General features: G+C 39.5%; 1 protein-coding gene across 21 annotated transcripts in view; it reads left to right on the top strand.

Moving 5' to 3' along the window:
- Positions 1 to 27,361, top strand: part of LOC147380062 (uncharacterized) — an 85,021-nt gene that overhangs the window by 29,411 nt on the left and 28,249 nt on the right. Inside the window, exon 4 of one of the 21 annotated variants that reach the window (XR_015134558.1) lies at positions 16,830 to 18,814. The exons of 19 other annotated variants lie outside the window; for them this stretch is intronic. Coding sequence is in view for 1 of the 2 variants with exons in the window: in XM_086320968.1 (XP_086177094.1) it covers positions 16,830 to 16,961 (132 nt within the window). In the remaining variant the exon portion in view is untranslated. Of the gene's footprint in view, positions 1 to 16,829; positions 18,820 to 27,361 lie in introns of those variants that run through there. One more of the 21 variants, XM_086320968.1, reaches the window with a different exon arrangement.

Here is a 27,361-nt window from a genome sequence, read left to right as displayed (position 1 = left end):
GCAAAGCTTTGATTAGGTCCCATTTGTTTATTTTTGTTTTTATTTTCATTACTCAAGGAGGTGGGTCAAAAAAAGATATTGCTCAGATTTATGTCAAAGAACATTCTGCCTGTGTTTTCCTTCAGGAGTTTTATAGTGTCCTTACATTAGGTCTTTAATACATTTTGAGTTTGTTTTTGTGTATGTTGTTAGGGAGTGTTCTAATTTTATTCTTTTACAAGTAGCTGTTGTTTTCCCAGCACCGCTTATTGAAGAGACTGTTTTTTCTCCACTGTATATTCTTGCCTCCTTTGTCATAGACTGGGTGACCATAGGTGCATGGGTTTAATCTAGTTTTTCTAACCTGTCCCATTGATTTATGTTTCTGTTGTTGTACCAGTACGATACTCTCTTGATCACTCTAGCTTTTTGTATGGTCTCAGGTCAGGGAGGCTTGTTCCTCCAGCTCTGTTTTTCTTTCTCAAGATTGTTTTGGCTATTTGGGGTCTTTTGTGTTTCCACTCAAAGTGTAAAATTTTTTGTTCTAATTCTGTGAAAAATGCCATTGATAGGAATTGCATTGAATCTGTAGATTTCTTTGGGTAGTATAGTCGTTTTTGGAATATTGATTCTTCCAATCCAAGAACATGGTATATCTCTACATCTATTTGTTTCATCTTTGAATTCTTTCATCAGTGTCTTATAGTTTTTTTGTGTACAAGTCTTTTGCCTCCTTAGGTTTATTCCTAGGTCTTCTTTTTGTTACAATGATAAATGAATTAACAACTTACAGATATCATCCCTTCGGTCATTTATTAGAGTTCTTTAATTTCCTTTGGTGCCCTATTTATCTGCCTTTTCGTGACTCTTCCTTATGTTGGCATCTCTGTATTTGCATAACTGGGTTCCTCTTCCAGACTTTACAGGTTTGCTCTGACAGAGACAAATCTTCACCAGTCAACTCAGTTTGGGTTTCTGGGCATGTCTGGTGGTAATGACTTTTAACAAGAGGGACCTGCTATTATTGTCTATTTTGGGAGTGTGGCAAATATTTAAATTCCAAGATTGGGCTGTGCCACTGGCTGAGAGCAGTTGGATAGGACTGCTTTCTTGGTCCCCTACCTACGTGATATAGCCTATATATAGGATGGGCTCCACAGTTGCCTGGATTCTCTGCTCAGGCTCACAAGATGACTGAGATGGAGTACTGTATTCAGTAGTAGCTGAGGCTATGAATTAGCTTCCCAGCCATAGCAGGGCAGCAAGATTAAATCCAGGGCCTGTACAGCTCACTGTCTGGGAACCTGAAACAGGCAACAATGTGCACTGAACTCCCTGGTTGCATGAGATCACCAGTTGTGATCTGCAGATGAGGAAAGTCATGGGCTGTGCTCTCTGTAGCGCTGCTGTAAGCAGCATCACTGAATGGGCTATACAGCTTCTCTTATGCTCTGGTTCAGTTCCCTGGTCATGTAGGATGAGGCTTTATTCAGGAATTAATGGGCTATGGACCTGTTTCCTTATATGAATGCATTGGGAGAAGCAGCTCTAAGGCTGGTAAAACTCTGTTTATTGTCTTGTCATTAACTTGATCTATGCCCCAAGCTCCCTGGCCAAAGAGGACCACTGGCTTTGCTCTGTAAACCACTGGCTCTGCATTCCCTTGTGTTGGCTTGAGTACCCCTGGCTGCATAGCTTCCAGGTTCTTCCCAGCCCTTCTGGCAAGATGGAGTCAGGAGCCACAGTCAGTAGGGCTGTGTCTCAGCTCCCTTGCCTGGGTGAGTGGAGGAGAATCCACTTCAGGCAACTCTCAGTTTCCCAAACAGGTTCTCCAGTTGGGAGGAGCTGAGTACCACCCTTAGCCTTGGCTATGAATTGCTCCCTCTACCTGTGTCCAGTGTTGGCTTTGCTCTGGAAGAAGTCAGCTCTGCCTGCCTTCCTCTTGGCGTGAGAGTTGCTGGGCTATACAGCTTCCAAATGCTCCTGGCAGCCCATCTAGTCAGAAGTGGCCAAAAGACATTCTCCACAGCAGGTAGAGGTGTGATTAAGCTCCTTGCCTGCTAAGTTGCTTCAGTCGTGTCTGACTCTTTGTGACCCTATAGACTGTAGCCTGCCAGGCTCCTCTGACCATTGGGATTCTCCAGACAGGAATACTGGAGTGGGTTGCCATGCCCTTCTCCAGGGGATCTTCCTGACCCAGGGATCGAACCTATGTCTCTTAGGTCTCCTGTATTGGCAAGAGGGTTCTTTACCACTAGTGCCACCTGGGAAGCTCCTTGCCTGGGTGTGGGCAAATCAACCTTTAGGGCCAGCTAAATTCCTTATTTGAGAATCTACATCAGGCAGATCTACACCCTGCTGGATTCTCTGGTCAGTGTATGCCACTAAGTTGGATATGTGAATGAGCAAAGCCTCTGACTGGTATCTGCTGGGCACTGGAAGTACGAACTCTGTCTTTCAAGCTCCATGTGCTAGTATGTTGCAGGCCCCCTTCTCCATTCCAGTGAAATTCCCAGCCTGGGTATCACAGATGCCCCTGCAGTCCCAGTGGTGAAAAATCGGAATAGGGGCTCCCACGGTGCTGGAGTGGGCTGATGTCTTTTTCCATTGAAGGAACCAGAAGCTCAAGGGAGACTTCTCTGCAAGATGCTGAGCTGACCTAGGGGAGAGGTGATGAGTCAACATATTTCCACTTCTCTTAACCTTCTAATGCAGTATGTTTGGGGTTTTATGGTTCAGGGGGATGTTTTAGCCTTAACCCCATGTTGTAGGATTCTTGTAGTGTTATCTTGCTCTTGAATGGCTCTTTTTGTGAGGGAGAACAAAGTCTGGAACAACCTATGTCACTGTATTGGTGATGTCATCCCCTCCAGTTTTGCTCTTAAAGCTTTCAAGGGTCACCCAGATTATCAGGGCTAATCTCCTTAAAGTCAACTGATTATAGATGTTAACTTCATTTAGTAAATACACTCACAAGGTATTCAGGAATAATGTTTAAGTGAATAACTGAGCACTCTGTCCTGTCAAAACTGACTCATAACATTAACCACCACATTTCTCTTTTGCAGATACATCAACTCATGAAATAAGTCAGACCATGTAAATGGCAACATTTCCCACATTAATGCTAGCCTGTAAGGGACAGTCTCTGTAGTGCTTTGTAATAAGCTGGTGCCTCTCTAACTTGTGCATTTGTCAGTGCTTTGGTGAAGAGTATGCTCTTTGGGTTCTCCTACAGATGTAATTTTAGTTAGGATAAGTAAGCTATAGATAATAAATATCTTCCTAAACCTTTGTATTCTTTTTTCCATCATAATAAGAATTTTCTGGAATGTTTATATCATTCCATGTAAGCTAGTCTTAGTCAGAAGCACTCCCAAATGCTTTCGTTAGCACACTGAATTACAAATCTCTGGAAAATGTACACACATTGATAGATTAGACCTAACCTGAAAAATTGAAGCTCTCTTCCTATTTAGGACCTCAGGAATCTATTCTTGCACATTTTTTTCACATGGTCAAGCCAAATACATTGGCAAAATCTTAACATTTTGCTGTAAAGCTGTCTCATCCCATGTTGGGTTTTTTTGGTTGTTGTTGACCCCTGGGTATGCAGAGTTCAATTATTCTAAGTCAGGAGACTGTAGCATGTCATGAGGATAGTGGGTTTTTTGCTTATGAGGTAACTAATATGTGTGAGAATCTCTAAAGAATTAAAGAATCTCTAAACAAAGTAGAATAACCTTATAAGACAGGAAGGAGAGGCTGCTTCTGCTGACATGACATCAGTAGATTTGGAGGGCAGAGAGTTCAGATTTCTTTGAATCTGCCTAGGTATATTCATTGAAACTGGGGAAAAATTTTCTGGAAAATTACACTAAATTGTATAGGACAGTTGATGACATTGTATTTTGATCTATATTTTAATTTGATAGCCTGTGTGATCAGACTGTGCCTTTGAGTTTTAGCTGTATCACACTAATAGAGAACATTTTAGAGCAGGCACAGGCTTCTGGTACATGGTAATATCTTAAAGCAAAGAATTTAAAATCTTGACTTTGTCATTTTGACTTTGTCAATCATGATTTTGTCATTTTCTTCAAAGCACCCTCCTTTTCCCCACCATCCTTTGTTTTGTCTCTCTGCCCCCTCTTCTTTCCCCATCTCCCTCTTTTTCCTTCCCTCCTTTTCTTCCTTCCTATTTTCCTCCTTCTCTTCCCCCCTTTTCTTAATCTGTATCTGATGGAATTAACAAGCTACCAGTCCAATTTACAGTCTCTGTATTCTTTTGTGTCTCTGTCAGGGCTCATTTTGGAAACCTATTGTTTTAACAAACTCTGTTCTTTATTCTAGGTGACATTGTATGATAATTTAAGTAAATTTTTTGATCATTTCATGCACTCTATTTTGCATATTTTGTTTTCCAATGATAGTATGCCATTACTGCCTTTAATCCAAACCAAGTAAAATAATTCCAGATAATTATCTTTGTGTTAACTTCTTACTCCAAATATTTTATGTGTTGAAAAAAGAAACCACTTATAACCATTTATATTCAGAAGTTAAAGTTTAATATAGAAAACTAAGTGGTTAGAACATTATTCGAAGGGCTTAAGAAAGCTGTAGCTTTGGTCTGTGGCTTGATTTCCAGATTTATACAGGACTGATTCACTAGAGTGTTAATTCACTAGAGGCCAATACTAGAGTTCAGAGTTTAAGAACACCCCTGGGGTTCTGATTCAGGCTTTGTAAACTTGGATATGAGACGTTGAACTCTCTCTTAACAAGGAGGAAGAAAGAGAATAGACATATAAACACTGCTGCTTAACACCGCCTCTCTTAAGCCTTCCAAATATTAAACTGGTTCATATAACCGAGTCTAAATCAGATAAAAAAATCTTAAGTTGCAAGGGAATCTGGAAAATAGAGTTTACACCCTTCCAATCTGACTGATAGGATGGTCAGTTGGAGAATGAGCCCTTAATTGTGTCAAAAGTGAAAATCTGGATGTTGCCACTGAGAAGGTGACATAAGGGGCTACTGAATTATTCCTCCCATGGACCCGTTGACTATGCAGCTGCACACAACGGTTCCTTCTGAGAGAAATGCAGAAACCAGCTCAGTTGACTTCTGTACATCAGGCAACTGGAAAAAAAAATCAAAACAGGAAAGTTATTGAGACACACTCTCAACAAAAACCCCACCTCTGCCATAGGGCCATAAATGGGGAGGGAACCCCACTCCCAACTTTACCTTGAGGAGCAAAAGTTTTGGGCCATATATCTAGAGCCCCAACTATTAAGACTACCCCCTGAGAGAAGGGCCCCCAAGTCACCTAGGTCTGAAAGCCAACAGAGCTTGCATTCATAAGTCCCACAGGCCATAGTAAATGAAGAGGCAGTCATTAACAGGCACAGGAGCACTGGCTATCCCCCCAGGGCTCAGTGCAGAGGATCCAGGCAAAACCATCCATCTCCCAGTCTTTTTCCTGAAGTTCAGTTCACTTGCTCAGTCATGTCTGACTCTTTGCAACCCCATGGAATGCAGCACACCAGGATTCCCTGTCCTTCCCTATCTCCTGGAGCTTGCTCAAACTCATGTCATCGAGTCAGTGATGACATCCAACCATTTCATCCTTTGTCGTCCCCTTCTACTTCTGCCTTCAATCTTTCCCAACATCAGGGTCTTTTCCAGTAAGTAAGCTCTTCACTTCAGTATTGGAGCTTCAGCTTCAGCATCAGTCCTTCCAGTGAATATCCAGGACTGATTTCCTTTAGGATGGACTGGTTGGATCTCCTTACTGTCCAAGGGACTCTCAAGAGTCTTCTCCGACACCACAGTTCAAAAGCATCAATTCTTCGGAACTCAGCTTTCTTTATAGTCCAAATCTCATATCCATACATGACTACTGGAAAAACCAAAGCTTTGACTAGATGGACCTTTGTCAGCAAAGTAATGTCTCTGCTTTCTAATGTAATGTCTAGGTTGGTCATAGCTTTTCTTCCAAGGAGCAAGCGTCTTTTAATTTCATGGCTACAGTCACCATCTGCAGTGATTTTGAGCCCCTCAAAAATAAAGTCTGTCATTGTTTCCCCATTTATTTGCCATGCATTTATTTTGCCAGATGCCATGATCTTAGTTTTTTGAATGTTGAGTTTTAAGCCAACTTTTTCACTCTCCTCCTTCACTTTCATCAAGAGGCTCTTTGGTTCTTCTTTTTGCTGTAAGCGTGGTGTCATATGCATATCTGAGGTTATTGATATTTCTCCCAGCAATCCTGATTCCAGCTTGTGCTTCATCCAGCCCGGCATGCATATAAGTTAAGTAAGCAGGGTGACAATATACAGCCTTGGCGTACTCCTTTTCCGATTTGGAACCAGTCTGTTTTTCCATGTCCAGTTCTAACTGTTGCTTCTTGACCTGCATACAGATTTCTCAGGAGGCACGTCAGGTGGTCTGGTGTTCGCATCTCTTGTAGAATTTCCACAGTTTATTGTGATCCACACAGTCAAAGGTTTTGGCATAGTCAATAAAGCAGAAGTAGATGTTTTTCTGGAACTCTCTTGCTTTTTCAATGACCCAACACGTTGGCAATTTGATCTCTGGTTCCTATGCCTTGTCTAAATCCAACTTGAAACATCTGGAATTTCTTGGTTCACGTACTGCTAAAGCCTGGCTTGGAAAATTTTGAGCATTACTTTGCTAAAGTGTAAAATGAGTGCAATTGTGTGGTAGTTTGAGCATTCTTTGGCATTGCCTTTGGGATTGGAATGAAAACTGACCTTTTCTAGTCTTATGGCCACTGCTAAGTTTTCCACATGTGCTGGCATATTTATTGGAGCACTTTCACAGCATCATCTTTTAGGATTTGAAATAGCTCAACTGGAATTCCATCATCTCCACTAGCTTTGTTCACTTCCTAAGGCCCAGTTGACTTCTCACTCCAGGATATCTGGCTCTAGGTGAGTGATCACACGATCATGGTTATCTGGGTCGTGAAGATCTTTTTTGTATAGTTCTTCTGTGTATTTGTGCCACCTCTTCTTAATATCTTCTGCTTCTGTTAGGTCCATACCGTTTCTGTCCTTTATTTCCATCTTTGCATGATATGTTCCCTTGGTAGCTCTAATTTTCTTGAAGAGATCTTTTTCTGGAAGCAATTTGCCTAAGTACTTTCAGAGCTGGTCCCTGGGGGTTGGGCTTCTGATCAGACTTAATCTCACTGCTGACTATGATCCTCCCAGGAGCCCAGAGGAGTCAGTATGCACTTACCATATCTTCCCCTTCTGTCTCACTCCATTGGTAAAACTGAGTCTCCTCCCTGGAAGGAGCTTGTCCACACCTTTGGACAACTTGGGGACTTGAGTGAGGCCTTTACAAGTACTACAGGACCCTATTAAACAAACACAAAAAGCAGTTTTCAAATGTGCAAAACAAATGCTTCCTGCAGCTGTCTCCCTAGGATTAAGCACAGAGGAAGCAGGCAAAAAGGTTCATCTTCCTGTTTCTTTGGAAGTGATATGACTACATGCTTCCCCAGCTGCTGCTTGAGGTTCTGGCTTCTGATTGCTGCAGGTGCTAACTGGGATCCTCTGAGGAATCTGAGAGAGCTGGTGGGCACATCATTTGCTGTTTCCCTACAGCTTCCTCCAATGATAAAATCAAATGTCCATTTTCTCCCTGGAAGGAGCATATCTACCTATCTAGGACCCCAACTGTTATGGCTGTCACCCAACTGTTAGTGACTCCAAGTCACCTAGCATTAGAAGCTGACAGGGATTGACATTCTTGAGTCCCCAGGAACTACACAACATAAAGAGGCAGTTCTGTTTGGGTGCATAAATAATTCCAGACACTATTCCCTCTGGCTTAGCACAGTGTGAGTGGACAAAATACCCAGCTCCCAGTTTCTCCTTAATCAGGGCTAGACTGTGTATCTAACATCCTGACTTTCTCAGCTGCTGCCTGAAAGTTGAGATTTCAATTAGTGCACTGGGGAGCTGAAGGGGCAAGCAGTTAGTAGTCATCCCAGAGCCTGAACAGGCACAAGGACGTTTCCCATGCCTTTGGGAAACTGACAGGTCTTGGCATATCCTCAATTTCTGAGAGCCACTAATTACAAAGATGGTGGCTTGGACAATCACAAAGGTTTGAGAGGCAAGTAGGAGCTTCAGTCTGGCTTATTGACAGGGTTCATCTACTTGAGGCAGTCTGTCAAAATAGAAGTGCCTCTTTAATGTACAGAAACCAACATAGAGAGTTAATGAAAATGAAGAGACAGGGTTATATGTTCCAAACAAAAAAGTAAGATAAATCTCCCAAAAGCAACTGTAATGAAACAGAGATAAGTGATTTATCTGATAAATAAGAATGTATATGAGTTCAAATTAATGGTCATAGAGATGCTCACTGAGGTAAGAAGACCAATGCATGAGCAAAGTAAGAATTTCAACAAGGAAAAATTATTAAAAAGTATTAAAAAGTACCAACTAGAAACCATAGAACTGAAAAATACAATAACTGAATTGAAAAATGCAATAAGCAGTTCTATAGTAGAGAAGTTTAGCAAATGAGAGGATCAGAGAACTCAGGGTCATTTGTTAAGCCACAAAAAAGTCTTAACAAATTTAAGCTGATTTAAATCCTATTTAAACCCCATCATGATGGTATGAAAGTAGAAATCAGTTACAAGAGGAAAACTGGAAAATACACCAACATGAGTATGAAACAACATGCTCCTGAACAACCAAAGAACAAAGCAAGAGGGAAATAAATTACTTGAGATAAATGAAAATGGAAGCAAAACATACCAAACTTATGGGATGCAGCAAAAGCAGTTCTAAAAGGGAAGTTTATAATAATAAATGCCTGCATTAAGAAGAGAGAAATCTCAAATAACCTAACAGTAAGCCTCAAGGAACTAGAAAAAGAAAAAACTCAGCCCAAAGTTAGTAGAAGGGAAAAAAAATAGCAAATATCAGAGTAGAAATAAATGAAATAAAGGCTAGAAAGACAATAGAAAAGATTAATAAGTGGTACTGAGAAAACTGAATATCCACATGTAATAGAAGGACACTAGACCCCTATCTTATACCACATAAACACACACAACTCAAGATGGAATAAAGACTTGAATAAGACCCCAAACTATAAACCACCTAAAAGAAAGCCTTAGAGGGGTAAGATCCTTGCTACTGATCTTTCCAATGACTTTGAATTAGACATCAAAGCAAAGGCAGCAAAGCAAAAATCAACATAAAAAAACTTAGAGCAATGTAAACCATCAACAAAATGAAAAGGCAACCTGCCAAATGGGAGAAAATATTTGCAGACCACATATCCAGTAAAGAGTTAATATCCAAGGTAACAAGGAGCTCATAGAATTTTTTAAGTAGGCAGAGGACCTGAATAGACATTTTAAAAAAGAAGACATACAAATGACCAACATGAAAAGGTACTCAACAGCAATCAGAGAAGTGCATATCAAAACCCAAATGGACAGTACTTCCCATTTGTAATGATGGCTTTTATCAAAAAGGCAAGAAAGGCAAGTGTTGATGAAGATGTAGAGAAAAGAGAAATCTTTTGTACTGATAGTGGGTATGTAACTGGTGAAGCCACTATGAAAACAGTATGTAACTTCCTCTATAAATTAAAGATAGAACTAAATGATCCAGCAGTCCCATCTCTACATATATATCCAAAGAAACAAAATCATTATTGCAGTGAGATATCTGTATTCCCATGTTTATTGCAGCATTATAACAATAACAAAGGTATGCAAACAACTTAGGTGTTCTTTGATGGACAAATGGGTAAAGAAAAGCTATGTAAATGTTTTATATAATGGTCTATATATCTCTCTCTATATACACACAGACACAATGTTATATGTATATACATGTGATGTTATGTATAAATGTATATACATACACACACAAAATATTATTTTTAAAAAATAAGGAAATCTTACCACTTGGAATAATGTGGATAGACTCAGAGGGCATTATGCTAAAGAGTGAGAGAAACCAAAGAGTGAATGGTTAACAATGCCAAAGAATGTTCAAACTACCGTACAATTGCACTCATCTCACATGCTAGCAAAGTAATGCTCAAAATTCTTCAAGCCAGGCTTTAGCAGTATGTGAACCATGAATTTTCAAATGTTCAAACTGGATTTAGAAAAGGCAGAGGAACCAGAGATCAAATTGCCAACATCTGTCGGATCACTGAAAAAGCAAGAGAGTTCCAGAAAAAACATCTACTTCTGTGTTATTGACTATGCCAAAGCCTTTGACCATGTGGATCACAATAAACTGTGGAAAATTCTTCAAGAGATGGGAATACCAGACCACCTGACCTGCCTCCTGAGAAATCTGTATGCAGGTCAAGAAGCAACAGTTAGAACTGGACATGGAACAATAGACTGGTTCCAAATTGGAAAAGGAATATGTCAAAGCTGTATATTGTCACCCTGCTTATTTAACTTGTATGCAGAGTACATCATGATAAATGCCAGGCTGATGCAGCACAAGCTGGAATCAAGATTGCCAGGAGAAATATCAATAACCTCAGATATGCAGATGACACCAGTCTAATAGTAGAAAATGAAGAACTAAAGAGACTCTTGATGAAAGTGAAAGAGGAGAGTGAAAAAGTTGGCTTGAAACTCAACATTCAGAAAATGAAGATCATGGCATCTGGTCCCATCACTTCATGGAAAATAGATGGGGAAACAGTGGAAACAGTGTCAGACTTTATTTTTGGGGGTCTCTAAAATCACTGCACATGGTGACTGCAGCCATGAAATTAAAAGACGCTTGCTCCTTGGAAGAAAAGTTGTGACCAACCTAGACAGCATGTTAAAAAGCAGAGAGATTACTTGCCAACAAAGGTCCATCTAGTCCAAGCTATGGTTTTTCCAGTAGTCATGTATGGATGTGAGAGTTGGACTATAAGGAAAACAGAGTGCTGAGGAGTTGATGCTTTTGAACTGTGGTGTTGGAGAAGACTCTTGAGAGTCCCTGGACAGTAAGGAGATGAATCCTGAGTATCCATTGGAAGGACTGATGCTGAAGCTGAAACTCCAGTACTTTGGGTACGTGATGTGGAGAACTGACTCATTTGAAAAGACCCTGATGCTGGCAAAGATTGAAGACGGGAGGAGAAGGGGACGACAGAGGATGAGATGGTTGGATGGCATCACCAACTCAATGGACATGAGTTTGAGTAGGCTCTGGGAGTTAATTATGGACAAGGAAGCCTGACGTGCTGCATTCAGTCCATGGGGTCACAAAGAGTCTGATATGCCTGAGCAACTGAACTGAACTGATCACTTATATGTAGAATTTCTTTAAAAAGTCATAGATACAGAGAGTGGATGGTGGTTTCTGGCACCGGGTTGTGGGGGTGTGTGAGTGGTAGAATATAGAGAAATAGGGAGATGTTGGTAAAAGGAGACAACGTTTCAGTTATAAGGTGAATTCATTGTGAGGATCTAATGTATAACGTGGTGAATACAGTCATTAACACTGTACTGAATAATTGAACAACAGTGTTCTCAAAAAAGAAATTTATGCAGTAGAGACACACCTTGTGATGCTGTTTTGTTAAATACTTGTCCAGCAGCTTTGAGTCATATGTGGAGTCATATGTTGTTAAAATCCTGTAGTTTCTGTTGTAGATTCCCGATGTATGGCCCTCATTCTGATGATGACCCCACTCTACCTGTGCCCAGGAAGTAGGTGTCCAGCAGCCTGGAGACAGGACTGTTCTAGGGGCACTGAGCTCTTTCTGAAGACCTGCCTGATGTTTCACCCAGAATGATTAGTGTAGACAGACCTCCTTACTTCATAATAGGAATATTGACCATAGCTCTGGCACATCAATCATTCTATGCCTCACATCTGACACTCCAGACCCTAGGACACTTAAAAACATTGGGGCGGGGTATATCCAGAGTGGTAAAGAACACTGGGGTAGAGGAGCCCTAAATTTTATGTTAAGTGTTTTCAGAATGTAAATTCTCTGTATGACATCACGGCCAATTTGGAGCTATCAACAGGATGTTGAAAATGGAAGAGATGCACATAATCAGCTCTTGAGGATCTTCTGGGGCAGACTTCTGCACTTCAGACTTCCTAGCAGAGTGGAAGAAGTGTGCATTTAGTTCAGCTTTGGCTCACCTTGGTCTGAGGCCTGTTAGTACCCCTTCTCAATGTGGTTCTGAAGCTGTTACCACAACTGGGTAGTTCTGGAGTGAAGAGAGAGCGTTAGAAGGCTAGCAGTGGTGTTTGATTCTAGGTGTTTGATGCAGTCCCTATTACTATTATCTGAAGAGGGAGGGAGGGGGGTGTCAGTCTGGGAATCCCAACCTGACTAGTTGGGCTACCTTTGGAAAGATGCTGAGTACACACACACCTGATTATCCTTAAATGTAGAACTGTATTTCTGTCTCAGAACTTGCATCAGTTCATTATAGATGTGAATAAGCATTTCTATCTGTGCAATGCCTTTCCATGAAAGAGCCATGAGAATTTGTACCCTATATGCTTTTATTCATTATTGTATTCTCAGTATCTAGTAGTGGCACCCAGACTGGCACATAGTGGAAATTTCCAAATTATTTTAAATTAATGAATGAAAAAATGAAACTGCATATTTTGAATAGAAATAAAACATTTGACCCCTTTGAAAATTATAGAATCCCAGAGAATTTCTTTTTTAAGGTGATTTACCTTGGTCACACAAACCTGCCCATTAGCAGAAAGGCTATCCACAGCCATATTAAGCCCATAGACATCCCCAAAACACACTACTGGGCACGGCACTACCCTTCAGAGAGACAGGATCCAGCTCCATCCACCAGAAAACAGGCACAAGTATACCCAACCAGGGAACCTTCTTAAGGCACTCGTCCAAACCCATCCATGGAGGGGCAGCCTGCAGAAAGGAGACCCCAAACACAATAAATCAGACAAAATGAAAAGACAGAGAAACATTCAAGCAGATGAAGGAACATAGTAGAAACCCACAAGACCAGACAAATGAAGAGGAAATAAGCATTCTACCTGAAAAAGAATTCAGAGTAATGGTAGCAAAGATGATCCAAAATCTTGGAGATAAAATGGAGGCACAGATAAGGGTGATCTACTAATTCCTTGTTTTATTTGTATGCCCATAAACTGCTTCAGATGGCCCTGGATCATATTATAATAAAATAACTAAATTATCCTTTTGGATACCTTGTGAGCAGTGTTCTAATACAGGTGTACTTTGCATTTGCTTTGCTAAATATACAAATGTACCTTTTAAATCTTCATTGTAAGTCAAATACCTTTATAACCCTCTTTTTCAGATATTGTATAGCCAAATAGTGAATGCAAAGAAATATATCCTGAGTCTTAATAAAGTCATATTTCTTTCTTTTATTTATGATAAAGACCTTCATACTATTCACATTTAAGAACATAGTAAAATCCCAGAAGAATGGGACAGATGAATCATACTGAGTTTACTGTTATTAAGGTAAACGAGAAGAATCTAGGATAATTCTTCAATTGTGGAAGGGTTCAGAGATGCCTCCTAATGAGACACTGAACTTAGAAGATGAAATCTACTTCAGTAACTTTCTGCCTGCATTTCTAAACCAATCTGCCAATTTCATATCCACAGCTGAGATTATTCATTCAAAAATGTGTTAAATAGCTACAGTCTCGGAACCCCTCTTTGCCCACCTTTAAATTGCTATGATGCATGCAGGGCTATGGATTTCTTCAAGGGAGACAGAAAAGAAATCTAACCAAAAGATAAGTGAAAATTAATTTCAAGGACAGTACAAAGAGCCAAAAGTAATAAAGAATTCTGGATTAGTGAATGACAAAATGTTTTTGATTGTCAATCTCATCAGTTCTTCACAACGGAAAGATTCTAAGAAAATTCACAACACTTGGAGAAATACTGTGCCTTACAAACTAAATCCACACCATTCAGTTTGTGCGCCCAGCAGTCTCTTTCTGGTGCTATGTCACCTAACAAAGACAGCAGTAATTGATTAAAAAGCTTTCCAGTTGTAGAAAAACTGTCAAAACACGTAAGAAATCTTAAAGGTTGACCTAAAATGGAAACTAGTTAAACTAAGTCTGGATCTCTATCAGATGGGAATTTGGGGTCAATATTTATGTATTAGGTGAGGAATTGATCTAAGTGATTTATAAAGCCTGTCACCACACGCAGAAAGAAATGATGGATGTTTCACTGGACTGTATCATGGTAAAAACCCAAGGGCACCATAAAGTTTCCTGACTGTCTACATATCTTGATGTCAATTTATAAGCTTCACAGAATCATGGGATGTCTGTCTATTTAACAGAAGAGGAAACTGCTTACCCCTGCTTTGTAGTATCACCATATTGATGGTTTTGCAGAATGCTGATGTGCTTTGCTCACAGTTACAGAATCATATGCAGTTACATTCGGAGACAAAGCAGGATCTCCTGCTTCTAACATAAGTGCAGGTTTTTTACTGCTCTACCTTGTGTGTCAAGTTACAGCCCCATAAAGAAGAGAGACCATGTGTATTTAACTTCTCACGCTTTCGGGAAAATAAATATGCTTAAAATATGTTAGCCACTCCTGTTGCTACAGAAGGCATTTCTGTTTTTAAAATTGTAGAGTTAGGAATTTTGAATAAGCAGACACACTCCTCTAATACCTCACCTTAAAGCATCTTGCATTATGCTGAAAGGTAATTTAACTGCACAACAGCTCAAAGGCTGGGGCTAGCACGAAAGTATAAAGTCCCAAATGCAAATAAGTCCAGAGGTAAGAAATGGTTATTTGGGGAAATTGCTGTAGAATTTCCCCCTTGTTTTGAAAACTTCTGAGAGCAGTTTAGAAAGTCTGGCGCTAGATGAAAGATGCTTTTTAAATACACTTTAAAAAATACAGTGCACTGAGAATTAAATCACCAGGCAGCTCCCAACTATAGGGTAAATGAAACTACAAATTGCATTTATAGGATACATTTCATCTGAAGGAATCCCAGAGTACTTTATAACCTGATTAGAAAACACACATCTAGGAATCACACACCTGCAATTGAAATGCTGCTGCCTTTGGGGCCAGTCCTCCAGCTCTTTAGCAAGAGAGCCAACCACACTCAGACAGGGGCAAGGAGGCCACGGACTCATCACCGACACGAGTTACCTCCTGATTCAGTGCCACGGATCTGCTATTAAAAGCCTGGCCTTGAAATGAGAATGTCTCGGAAATTACATTAGGACCAGCCATGTGGGGAATTGTGGTATTTTTCTCTCCTAGCACCAGGATTCCCTGGTGGCTCATCTGATAAAGAATCTGCCTGCAGTGCAAGAGGCTTGGGTTCGATCCCTGAGTTGGGAAGATCCCTGGGAAAGGGAATGGCTACCCACTCCAGTATTCTGGCCTGGAGAATTCCATGGACAGAGGAACCTGGCAGGCTGCCGTCCATGGAGTCACAAAGAGTCAGACATGACTGAGCAATTTTCACTTTCTCTCATAGCACAGTGAAAAAAGCATAGGTTTTGGTGTCAGACCAGCCTTAGGAAGAAAACTCAGTTGACAGTTTACTAGCTGAGTGACCTTGGGCAAGTTATCTAACTATGCAAAGTCTTAATTTCCTTGTATGTATTACTATATATAGTAAATGAGATGATAGATGATCTTAGCTCAGTGCTTGGGACATAGTAGATGTCCAGGAAATCTTTGTTCTCTTCTTTTGCTTACTGGTTACAAAAGTCATCTTTTACTTTTAAACAGTATTTTATACCTAAAGTTGCTTTCTTATTCATGCTCACCATCATTTTTGATATACACTTGTGTGTGTGCTTAGTCGTTCAGTTGTGTCCTACTCTTTGCGACCCCATGGACTGTAGCCCGCCACGCTGCCTCTGTCTCCAGGCAAGAATACTGGAGTGGGTTGTCATTTCCTTCTCCAGGGGATCTTCCCAACCCAGGAATTGAAGCAGGGTCTTCTGCATTGTAGATGGATTCTTTACCAGCTGAGCTACCGGGAAGTCCTCCCACAATGTATTCTAGCACATTTATGGTTTCACCCTTCATATATAAGTTTTCACCCCAGCTCAAATTTCTTGTATGAGATAGCAACTTAAATTTATACTTTAAAATTTCCAAAGCCATTAAAAAAAAAAAAACTTGATTTATTTTTGACTGTCTGAGTCTTTATTGCTGCGTGGGCTTTTCTCTAGTTGCAGTGCACAGGCTTCTCACTGCAATAGCTTCTCCTGTTGCACAGCACAGGCTCTAGGTACACGGGCTTCAGTAGTTGTAACAGTTTTTCATATGAACTCACGCAGATATTAATTAACCCATCCAAAATCCTGGGTGCCGAACTGACAGCTGACCTCTCTTGCGGTGCCCTAATCTTGTCCATGGTCCTATACTGTTTCTCACCACTGTTATCTGTGAGTTTCCAAACATCCCTTCAGACACCCCTTTCTCTCACCAAACAGCCCCTATCGTCTTTGGTCAGTTTCCTGGGCATCCTTCACCTGACCATTCTGCAGTGTGATGGTGGTATCCACTCTTCTGATGCTAAAATCTCCTTACTCTCCCACAGTGCCTCAATTTCTTATCTCTCTGGGGCTTCTTCTTGGAATTAACTTCTTTTCCTCCCCTTATTCATGCCTTATACATCATCTCCTTATTCATGCCTGGTGTCATGTGGACATGTGAACCTGATTGAACCAAGCTATCTCCCTTTGTGCATGAATCCAAGGAGCTAATTACTCAGTGAATGTGACTGCTTCCTTTTTTTAATAATTTTGTTTATTTTATTTTATTTTTTTTAGCCTCATGGGCTCCAGAGTACAGGGTCAGTAGTTGTGCTGCATGGACTTAGCTGCCCCACAGCCTGTGGGATCTTCTTGGACCAGGGGTCAAACCCATGTCTCCTGCATTGGTGGTGGATTCTTCGCCTCTGAGGCACCAAAGAAGCCCTCCAAAGCCATTTCTGACAGCCTAAGTTTTCCCCAGTGATTTGAAATTACAACATGACGTATCCCAAAGATTAGAAAAAGTCATTTTGTCTTTTGGGCATCAAATGAAATGGTCTTGAACTGGAAACCTGGAACTCCTTCTACTCTGGATATTTTTGTGGAAGTTTCTATTCCTCCAGTCATCTTGGGCTTAAATTGAATGACTTTAGCTTTTGTTTATCTAAAAGAAAATTGTATTTTGTTGTTTTTGTTTTCTGGAGGATATAGATTCTAGATTGAGAATTTTTCTTTTATTATGTTAAAAATGTTATCTTTATGTAATATTTCTTTTTGGATGGGGAAGGAGCTACTGCTTAGATTTTTCTCTCAATATTTGTCTTTCAGAATGGAAAATTGTGTGACTTGGTATGATACTCCTCAAGTCAGTGAGGAATAATCTCTTCCAAATTTCAAATTTTTCAAACAACATTTCTCCACATATTTTTTCCTAAGCCCTTCTCTCCTCTTGATTCTTCAGTTATACACGTTAGAACATTTGGAATGGATCACAGGTAAAGTGATGCTCCTTTTTCAGTCTGTTTCTTTATGCTTCATTCAGATATATGTTATTGATATATATAACTAAAAGGTTAATTTAGGTTTTTCCATAACATTTTTTGGAAAATCCCAAATTAATGTTTTGGCCAATCCAGTATCTTCATGTGTGTGTGTGTGTGTGTGTATCATATCTGTTCAGTCCTGTCTGACTGCAACCCCGTGGACTGTAACCCACAAGACTTCTCTGTCTATGGCATTTTCACAGCAAGAATGTTGGAGTGGGTTGCCGTTTCCTCCTCCAGGGGATCTTTCTGACCCAGGGATTGAACCTGCGTCTCTGTGTCTCCTGCATTGGCAGGTGGATTCTTTGCCACTGAGCCACCTGGGTCTGTATCTTCAAATACTATATTTAATTTGCTGTTCAGCCAGTGCAGTGAAATTTCAACCTCAGACATTGTGGGTCTCATCTTTAGAAGTCCCTTTTATTTTTTAATAGCTAACATTTCTATATCTAATTTTATCCATATTTTCCTTAAACACTTAAATAATATCATATACAAATTGTGATAGCTATTGTGATATACTTTTATGTTTTTTCTGTCATTTCTCACAATTCTGCAAGTGATTCCATTGGTTGAATTTTTCCTAGTGAGGAGTTACATGTTCCTGCTTTTTGGCGTATCTAATAATTTTTACTGGACATTATGATCATTTGTTGAAGGTCTGGATTTTGTTATCTAACTTGAAGGGCTGCTGGGCTTTCTTTTAATAATTTATTTATCATCATTGTTTAACAATAAGTTATTTATAGTTATTTAAAGTTTTATCTTTTTGAGGTCCTTCTTTTAAGTTTTGCTTGACTAAATGGACATACGTTTGAGCAAACTCTGGGAGATGGTGAAGGACAGGAAAACCTGGTGTGGTGCAGTCCATGGGGTCACAAAGAGTTGGACCCAACTGAGTGACTAAACAACAGAGTGAGTCGAGGGCAGCATACCCTCTAGGGATAATTCAGTCTTACTGCTAAGACATGAAGCAGCTGGGTCTCCACTGAATGACCTGATGATCAGTGAGGACTTCCTACTTGGTTGGAACTCTGATAACTCCCTAGCCACTGTGAGCTGTGGGAATTGCTCACCTTAGAACTCCTTCATTGTTCTTCATTTTGTGTTGTGGAGTTTTACTCTATGCATGTGAGACATAGTCCTTGACAAAGACTCAAGGAGAGGCCAGTGCAGACATCTGGGACAATTTTTCTGCATACCTCTCTCCTTTTCTGGAACTCTGTCCACAGATTTCTTTTGCATTGGTCTCCCTTGATACCTCCAATTTTTCAGCTCTATAAGATGCTGCTGCTGCTACTGCTAAGTCGCTTCAGTCGTGTCGGACTCTGTGCAACCCCATAGACGGCAGCCCACCAGGCTTCCCCGTCCCTGGGATTCTCCAGGCAAGAACACTGGAGTGGGTTGCCATTTCCTTCTCCAATGCATGAAAGTGAAAAATGAAAGTGAAGTCGCTCAGTCGTGTCCGACTCTAGTGACCCCATGAACTACCGCCTACCAGGCTCCTCTGTCCATGGGATTTTCCAGGCAAGAGTTCTGGAGTCGGGTGCCATTGCCTTCTCCACTATAAGATGCTATATACTGTTTAATTTTTACCTCTTTCTGTTCCTGAATTGGAAACTTCTTATTGCCCAATGTCTGAAAACAGTTGTTTCTTGAACATTTTTTTCAGTTAGTTTTCTGGTTAATTATTTACAGAGATTTAGTCTTGTTCATGTTATGTCTTCATTGCTAGAAAAAAGTCAAAACTTTTCTGTTGGGCTACTTATTCATAGGTGTGTGATCTTTCTGCTTGATTTGTTTTTCAGGGCTCTTTCATAGCCCTTGGGAATATCACTATAATGAATCAGCTCTATCTTCTAGTGTTCAGTCTCTATATCTAGATGTCCTAATTGGTCCTTATTCAAATTTTTATTGCTTTTTTGTCTTTTTTTTTTAATTTTTCCTTACCACAATAAATATGATCTGTATTTGTTTTGTACTGTTTTTCACATTATCAGTTTAAGGGTATTGTACTTTTAAGATCTAAATATGCAGGATTTTTCAAAACTTAGCTCTTCAAATTTTCAAAGGATACTTGTTTTCTGTCTGGAGGATAGGTTGAGATGGGTAAGCTTCTTCTCCAATACCCTGTGTTTTTGTGCAGACATTTTAAAAAATAATCTGCCTTTTGCTAAGTTTTTAGCCTTTTGAGATCCTAGCTTTATGTAAGAGTCTCAGTTTTAGCTCCTACGTTGCAAGGACCCACAGTCCTATCAACTTTCTTTTGCATGAACTTTACAAAACACGACCCCCCCATTTGTTTGTTTGTTCAGTCGCTCAGTCATGTCTGACTGCAACCTCATGGACTGCAGCATACCAGGCTTTCCTGTCCTTCACTATCTCCCGGAGTTTGCTCAAACTCATGCCCATTAGTCAGTGATGCCATCCAACCATCTCATCCTCTGTCGTCCCCTTCTCCTCCTGCCTCAATCTTTCCCAGCATCAGGGTTTTTTTCCAGTGAGTCAGTTCTTCACATCAGGAGGCCAAAGTATTGGAGCTTCAGCTTGAGCATTAGTTTTTCCAATGAATATTCAGGGCTGATTTCCTTTAGGATTGACTGGTTTGATCTCCTTGCTGTCCAAGGGACTCTAGAGTCTTCTCCAGCTCCTCAGTTCTCCCCTTGCATGATTCATTATAATAACAGCCCCTTGAGCAGCAACGATATGAGTTCATATGCTTATTACCATACTTTCAGTTTGCTCTTCGTTTCTTGCATCTTGAGATTTTCTTTCCATCCTTACAAGCCCTGTTATGAATTTCCAATTACTTTTATTGTGTTTAGCGTTTTTACTTACTTTTAGGAGCAATGTTTCAGTGCCACAGATAATCATACTGCCTGACCAGAAATTCCATACTATTTTCTAAAGCATCAAAAATGGAAGTTGCTTCTCTGTGAATCACATATTGAAAGTCATAATGGTCAAGAAAGATTTCCTAATTCTTCTTTATATTTGGAATTATCTATTAATTTTATTTTGGGAGGAATGTATTCACTAACTTTTGGACTCATAAAATATCTTACTGAAGTTGAACATGCAAGGGTATTCTGTGTTCAGTTTTGAATGCCACTGTGTGAATTCAGGAGTGGTAAAGTGTAATTTCTAGTTTGAAACAGTGGTTTGTAAACCTGGCTCTGTGTTAGAGAAATTTTTAGAGCTTGGTGAAAATAATTTTGAGATTGTGATTCAGTAAATTTAGGGTGTAGCCATGTATAAATGGAATTAACTCTTAATCCTACTTCAAATATGTCCCGATACTCTCATGGCCTCAAAAATCTTGTGGCACAGCAAGTCTAAAATGTTACAAATCAGAATCTAGCTAGCTCTAGAATTTGTTGATAGTAAAAAAGAAGGAAAGAAAGGGGGCAAAACAGAAGCACTCATTTGAACCATAACATTTTCATTTAAGGCATGCAGACTAGTGTATTCTGCCCTGCCCAGCCCATGTGGTAAAGTGCAAGTTGGCATAATTTTATTTTTGGGAGGTACAGAAACTTAAGTTTTTATCCTGCTGATAAGTGGAACTAAATGTCCTGATTTTTTGTCTTATTCACTTCAGCTTACTTTAAATGGAGAAAGGTTTAAGCTCTATATATGATGGACATGCTGAGTTCTGCTTTGTAATTCTTTCAGAAATCTTATTATGTTTTCTAAACTTCTGTATAGTGTTTGAATTTTTATTTGCAATTATCCATGTAATTTTTTTTGCTCAAGAAAACTGTAAAATTCTTGGGGTCAAATACTCTGAAATAAATAGCCTTCAGTTTTACCGCTGTGTCTCAGTTCAGTTCAGTCACTGAGTCGTGTCCGACTCTTTGCGATCCCATGAATTGCAGCACGCCAGGCCTCCCTGTCCATCACCAACTCCCGGAGTTCACCCAGACTCACGTCCATCGAGTCAGTGATGCCATCCAGCCATCTCATCCTCTGTCGTCCCCTTCTCCTCCTGCCCCCAATCCCTCCCAGCATCAGGATCTTTTCCAATGAGTCAACTCTTCGTATGAGGTGGCCAAAGTATTGGAGTTTCAGCTTCAGCATCAGTCCTTCCAATGAACACCCAGGACTGATATCCTTTAGAATGGACTGGTTGGATCTCTTTGCAGTCCAAGGGACTCTTAAGAGTCTTAGAGCACTAATACAAAAATACTCCATACTTTTTTGATACTTATTTGACATCCATTTTTCACAGAATTACCAACTCCCTAATCTACTCTCATTTCATTTATTCATTTTTTCTCGCTGTACACTTCCTGAAAGTGAAAGTGTTAGCCACTCTGTTGTGTCTGACTCTTTTTTGACCCCGTGGACCGTAACCCACCAGGCTTCTCTATCCATGGAATTCTCCAGGCAAGAATACTGGAGTGGGTTGCCATTTCCTTCTCTAGGGGATCTTCCTGACCCAGGGATTGAATCTGGGTCTCCTGCATTTCAGGCAGATACTTTACCACCAGGGAAGCCCACCCCTTCTTAAAACCCAACATAAATGTCAAATCTTGGAGAAAACACACTAATACATTAAAAACGGTAGCCTAGAAGTAAGTGCCTGTTCTGCTCATGAATGAGTAACTGGTGTTGGATCAACCCATTTGCCAACAAATAAGAAATGGAGAGAGAGAGAGTGTGTGTGTGTGTTTAATGATACTGGAGAGAAAATAAGTAAGAGAATAGAGCACAAACCCAAACTCTGATTTATATGGGCTGAGGATACCAGTTTAAGTGCTGCTGATACAAGAGGAGTACAATCCCAGAGGAAAAGGAGGCTTAGAGAAGAGAGGATAAAAATTCATGTATAAGTGTACCTTACCTTATTGACTCCTAAACTGCATAGAGATAGATTTTACAAAACCATGAAAATAGCAGCAGTAGCAGGAACTTGAAGAGTTTAGTACAGATCTCAGTGCTATCTGGGGGACCTACCGGTGGATGTTCAAATCCTGTTAAATTAGAGGACTCCAATAAACACTTGCACATTCCTGTAGACCCCAAAAGACCATATCCTAGGATTTCAGACCTATCAAAGACTAAAACTCACCTCAGAATTCTAGATTCACCTGAACTCTAAAACAAGAACCTCTACAGTTCCCATCCACAATGTCAAGCTTACAATCAGAATAATAAGATAAGCAAAAAAAAAAAAAAAAAAAAACACACCAACTTAATAGACACAAAGATGATTCAGATTTTTTTCAGGAAAAATCTTTTTTAGAAAAGATTTTTAAATGAATGCAATTAGTATGTTCAATTAGTGTTTGTACTTTCAGAATATACTTGGATTTTATAAATGTAAGTCAGAGAATTCAGTTTTAAAACAGAAAAATGTAACTTTAAGTAATTACCAAGAGAAAAATGACTGTATCATTGAAAAAACTGATAATGGAATAAAAAACTGGAATGATTTTAAAAAGTTTATTTAAAGGAAGGCAAAAAAATCAAGAAATTCATAAGCAAAAATATATGAAAACAAATAGCAAGACCATAGTCTTAAACGGAAGTATATGATTAATTAATTGAAGTTCATTTGGTCTAAATACTCCAATTAAAAAAATAAAAATTATCTTCCTGGCTAATAACATAGTTATATATATTTATGGGAAACACACTTTATGTAGAGAAAGTGTTAAAGGATTGAAAAATGTATCATGAACACATTAATCAAAAGAAAATGAGTGTGGCTTTATTGTAGAAGAAAAATAGGTTTTAAGGAGGAAATATTATCAGAAATAGTATTTCATAATGATAAAAGTCAATTCAATAGGAATGTGTAACAGCCCAAATTTATATGCAACTAATACTATAGTTTCAGAATATATAAATAAGGTTGTGTGTGTGTGTATGTGCACTCAGTTGCGTCCGACTCTTTGTGACCCCCAGGCTCCTCTGTCCATGGGAAGTTCTGGGAAAGAATACTGGAGTGGGTTGCCATTTCCTACTGCAGGGCATCTTCCTGAGCCAGGGTTCAAACCCACATCTCTTGTGTCTCCTGCATTGGCAGGTGAATATTTTACCACTGTGCCACATAGGAAGTCTATAAATAAGGTTGCATGTGTGCTAACTCGCTTCATTCATGTCTGACTCTTTGCGACCCTATGGATGGTAGCCTGCCAGTCTCCTCTGTCCATGGGATTCTTCAGGGAAGACTACTAGAGTGGGTTGCCCTGCCCTCCTCCTGGAGATTTTCCTGACCCAAGAATCGAACCCACATCTTTTATGCCTCCACATTGTCAGGTGGGTTCTTTACCATCAGCACTACTTGGGGAAGCCTGTAAATAATGTTAGTAAAACAAAATATGAAATAGACAAAAGACATAATTCACTAGAGATTTTAACAATCTAAAGTATAAAACATATATGAAAAAAAAGTATAAGTATCCAACTTAATTTAGTTGGCTTCAATTACATTTATAGAATATCATACTCTGCAACTGCAGAACAAACATTGTTTCAACTGCAAGGAATTTTTATAAAAATTGGCCATACACTGGCATCAAAGCAAATATCAATAAATTTCTAATAATTAAAATAATGCATAGTACATTTTCTAACTACTTTAGAATTAAACTAGAAATAAAAAGATAATCATTTTGTTTTCTGTAAATTAAGCAATATACCTCTAAAGAACCAATTCCACTCAAGAGAAATGAATGCATATGTTTACCAAGAGAATGTGTAAGAATGTACATCACAGCTCTATTCATAATAACCCTAAACAGAAAATAAACTGCCCTTCACTGGGTAAATGAACAAAATATGATATATTCATACATAGCAACTGAAAAGAAGAGATTCTTGCAGCATGGAACCAACCACATGGATGGATTTTATAGATATATTGTTGACTAAAAGAGGCCAGACATGCAAATGAGCAAATACTTTATTCTATCTATGCTATGCTAAGTCGCTTCAGTCGTGTCCGACTCTGTGCGACCCCATAGACGGCAGCCCACCAGGCTCCCCCATCCCTGGGATTCTCCAGGCAAGAACACTGGAGTGGGCTGCCATTTCCTTCTCCAATGCATGAGAGTGAAAAGTGAAGTGAAGTCGCTCAGTCATGTCCGACTCTTAGCGACCCCATGGACTGCAGCCCACCAGGTTCCTCCGTCCATGGGATTTTCCAAGTCAGGTCTGACTCTTTACTACCCTATGGACTATACAGTGCATGGAATTCTCTAGGCCAGAATACTGGAGTGGGTAGCCTTTTCCTTCTCCAGAGGATCTTTCCAACCCAGGGATTGAACCAGGTCTCCCAGGTGGATTCTTCTTTTTTTTTTTTTTTTAGTTAGTTTATTTTCAGTTCAGTTCAGTCACTCAGTTGTGTCCGACTCTGTGACCCCATGAATTGGTGGCTAATTACTTTACAATATCGTAGTGGTTTTTGCCATACATTGACATGAATCAGCCATGGGTGTACATGTGTCCCCCATCCTGAATCCCCCTCCCACCTCCCTCCCATCCCATCCCTCAGGGTCGTCCCAGTGAACCCAGCTCTGAGCGCCCTGTCTCTTGCATCAAACCTGGACTGGCGATCTAGTTCACATATGGTAATATACATGTTTCAATGCTATTCTCTCAAATCATCCCATCCTTGCCTTCTCCCACAGAGTCCAAAAGTCTGTTCTTTATATCTGTGTCTCTTTTGCTATCTCGCATATAGGGTCATCATTACCATCTTTCTAAATTTCATATATATGTATCAATATACTATATTGGTGGTTTTCTTTCTGACTTCACTCTGTATAATAGGCTCCAGTTTCATCCACCTCATTAGAACTGATTCAAATGTATTCTTTTTAATAGCTGAATAATATTCCATTGTGTATATGTACCACAACTTTCTTATCCATTTGTCTGCCTATGGACATCTAGATTGCTTCCATGTCCTAGCTATTGTAAACAGTGCTGCGATGAACATTGGGGTACACGTATCTCTTTCAATTCTGGTTTCCTCAGTGTGTATGCCCAGCAGTGGGATTGCTGGGTTGTATGGCAGTTCTATTTCCAGTTTTTTAAGGAATCTCCACACTGTTCTCCATAGTGGCTGTACTAGTTTGCACTCCCATCAACAGTGTAAGAAATTTCCCTTTTCTCTACACCATCTCCAGCATTTATTGTTTGTAGACTTTTTGATAGCAGCCATCTGACTGGTGTGAAATGGTACCTCATTGTGGTTTTGATTTGCGTTTCTCTGATGATGAGTGATGTTGAGCATCTTTTCATGTGTTTGTTAGCCATCTGTATGTCTTCTTTGGAGAAATGTCTGTTTAGTTTTTTGGCCCATTTTTTGATTGGGTCATTTTTTTTTTTTCTGGTATTGAGCTGCAGGAGCTGCTGATATATTTTTGAGATTAATTCTTTGTCAGTTGCTTCATTTGCTATTATTTTCTCCCATTCTGAAGGCTGTCTTTTCACCTTGCTTAGAGTTTCCTTCATTGTGAAAAAGCTTTTAAGTTTAATTAGGTCCCATTTGTTTATTTTTGCTTTTATTTCCATTACTCTGGGACGTGGGGCATAGAGGATCCTGCTGTGATTTATGTCAGAGAGTGTTTTGCCTATGTTTTCCTCTAGGAGTTTTATAGTTTCTGGTCTTACATTTAGATCTTTAATACATTTTGAGTTTATTTTTGTGTATGGTGTTAGAAAGTGTTCTAGTTTCATTCTTTTACAAGTGGTTGACCACTTTTCCCAGCACCACTTGTTAAAGAGATTGTCTTTTCTCCATTGTATATTCTTGCCTCCTTTGTCAAAGATAAGGTGTCCATAGGTGCGTGGATTCATCTCTGGGCTTTCTATTTTTCCCATTGATCTATATTTCTGTCTTTGTGCCAGTAGCATACTGTCTTAATGACTGTAGCTTTGTAGTATAGTCTGAAGTCAGACAGGTTGATTCCTCCAGTTCCATTCTTCTTTCTCAAGATTGCTTTGGTTATTCGAGGTTTTTTGTATTTCCATACAAATTTTGAAATTATTTGTTCTAGTTCTATGAAAAATACCATTGGTAGCTTGATAAGGATTGCATTGAATCTATAGATTGCTTTCTCTTGCTGATTGCTGATTCTCTTCCAGTGAACCACGAGGGAAGCCCAAATGAAGTTCAAAGAGCAGTGAAATTTATCATGATGAAATAAAAAATAATGGTCATTTCTAGAAGAGAGGATAGTAATGATTGGGATAGCACATGATAGAGCATTTCGAATGAAGGAAAAATTTCTAAGTCATCTTCTAAGATGTAGTTACAGATATGTGTGTGTGTGTGTAAATTTACTGTAAGCATGTTATACACTCTGTTATAGACTAAATTCAGTCAAAACTTCATATGTTGAAGTCTTGACTCCATGAGAATGTGACTGTATTTGGGGCTAAGATCTTTAAGTAGGTAATTATAGTTACATGAGGTCATATGAGTGGATGTGAATCTGTTCTAACGAATATTCTTATTAGAAGAGGAATTTAGACATGCAGAGACACCAGAGTCATGTGTGCACGGAAGGAAGACCCTGTGAAGAGGTGGCAAGAGGGTGATCATTTGCAAAACAAGAAGACATGTCTTAGGAGAAACCAACCCTGATGGCACCTTGATCTTGGAGTTCTACCCTCCATTTATCTTCTGTGAGAAGATAAATTTTTGTTGTTTAAGCCATGAAGTCTGTGGAATCTTGTTATGGCAGCCTGGAAAACTAATACAAGCCCCCAAATAGAAAATAATAGCTAACATTATAAGCATTTACTATATTCTCATTTAATCCTCTC

Source organism: Bos grunniens, chromosome 1 (assembly GCF_055505025.1).
Source record: "Bos grunniens cultivar Pamir isolate PY7600 chromosome 1, Bosgru_T2T1.0, whole genome shotgun sequence".
Classification (NCBI taxonomy): Eukaryota; Metazoa; Chordata; class Mammalia; order Artiodactyla; family Bovidae; genus Bos; species Bos grunniens.
The sequence above is the reverse complement of the archived record's forward strand: the minus strand, read 5'-3'. Positions and strand labels throughout refer to the sequence as shown.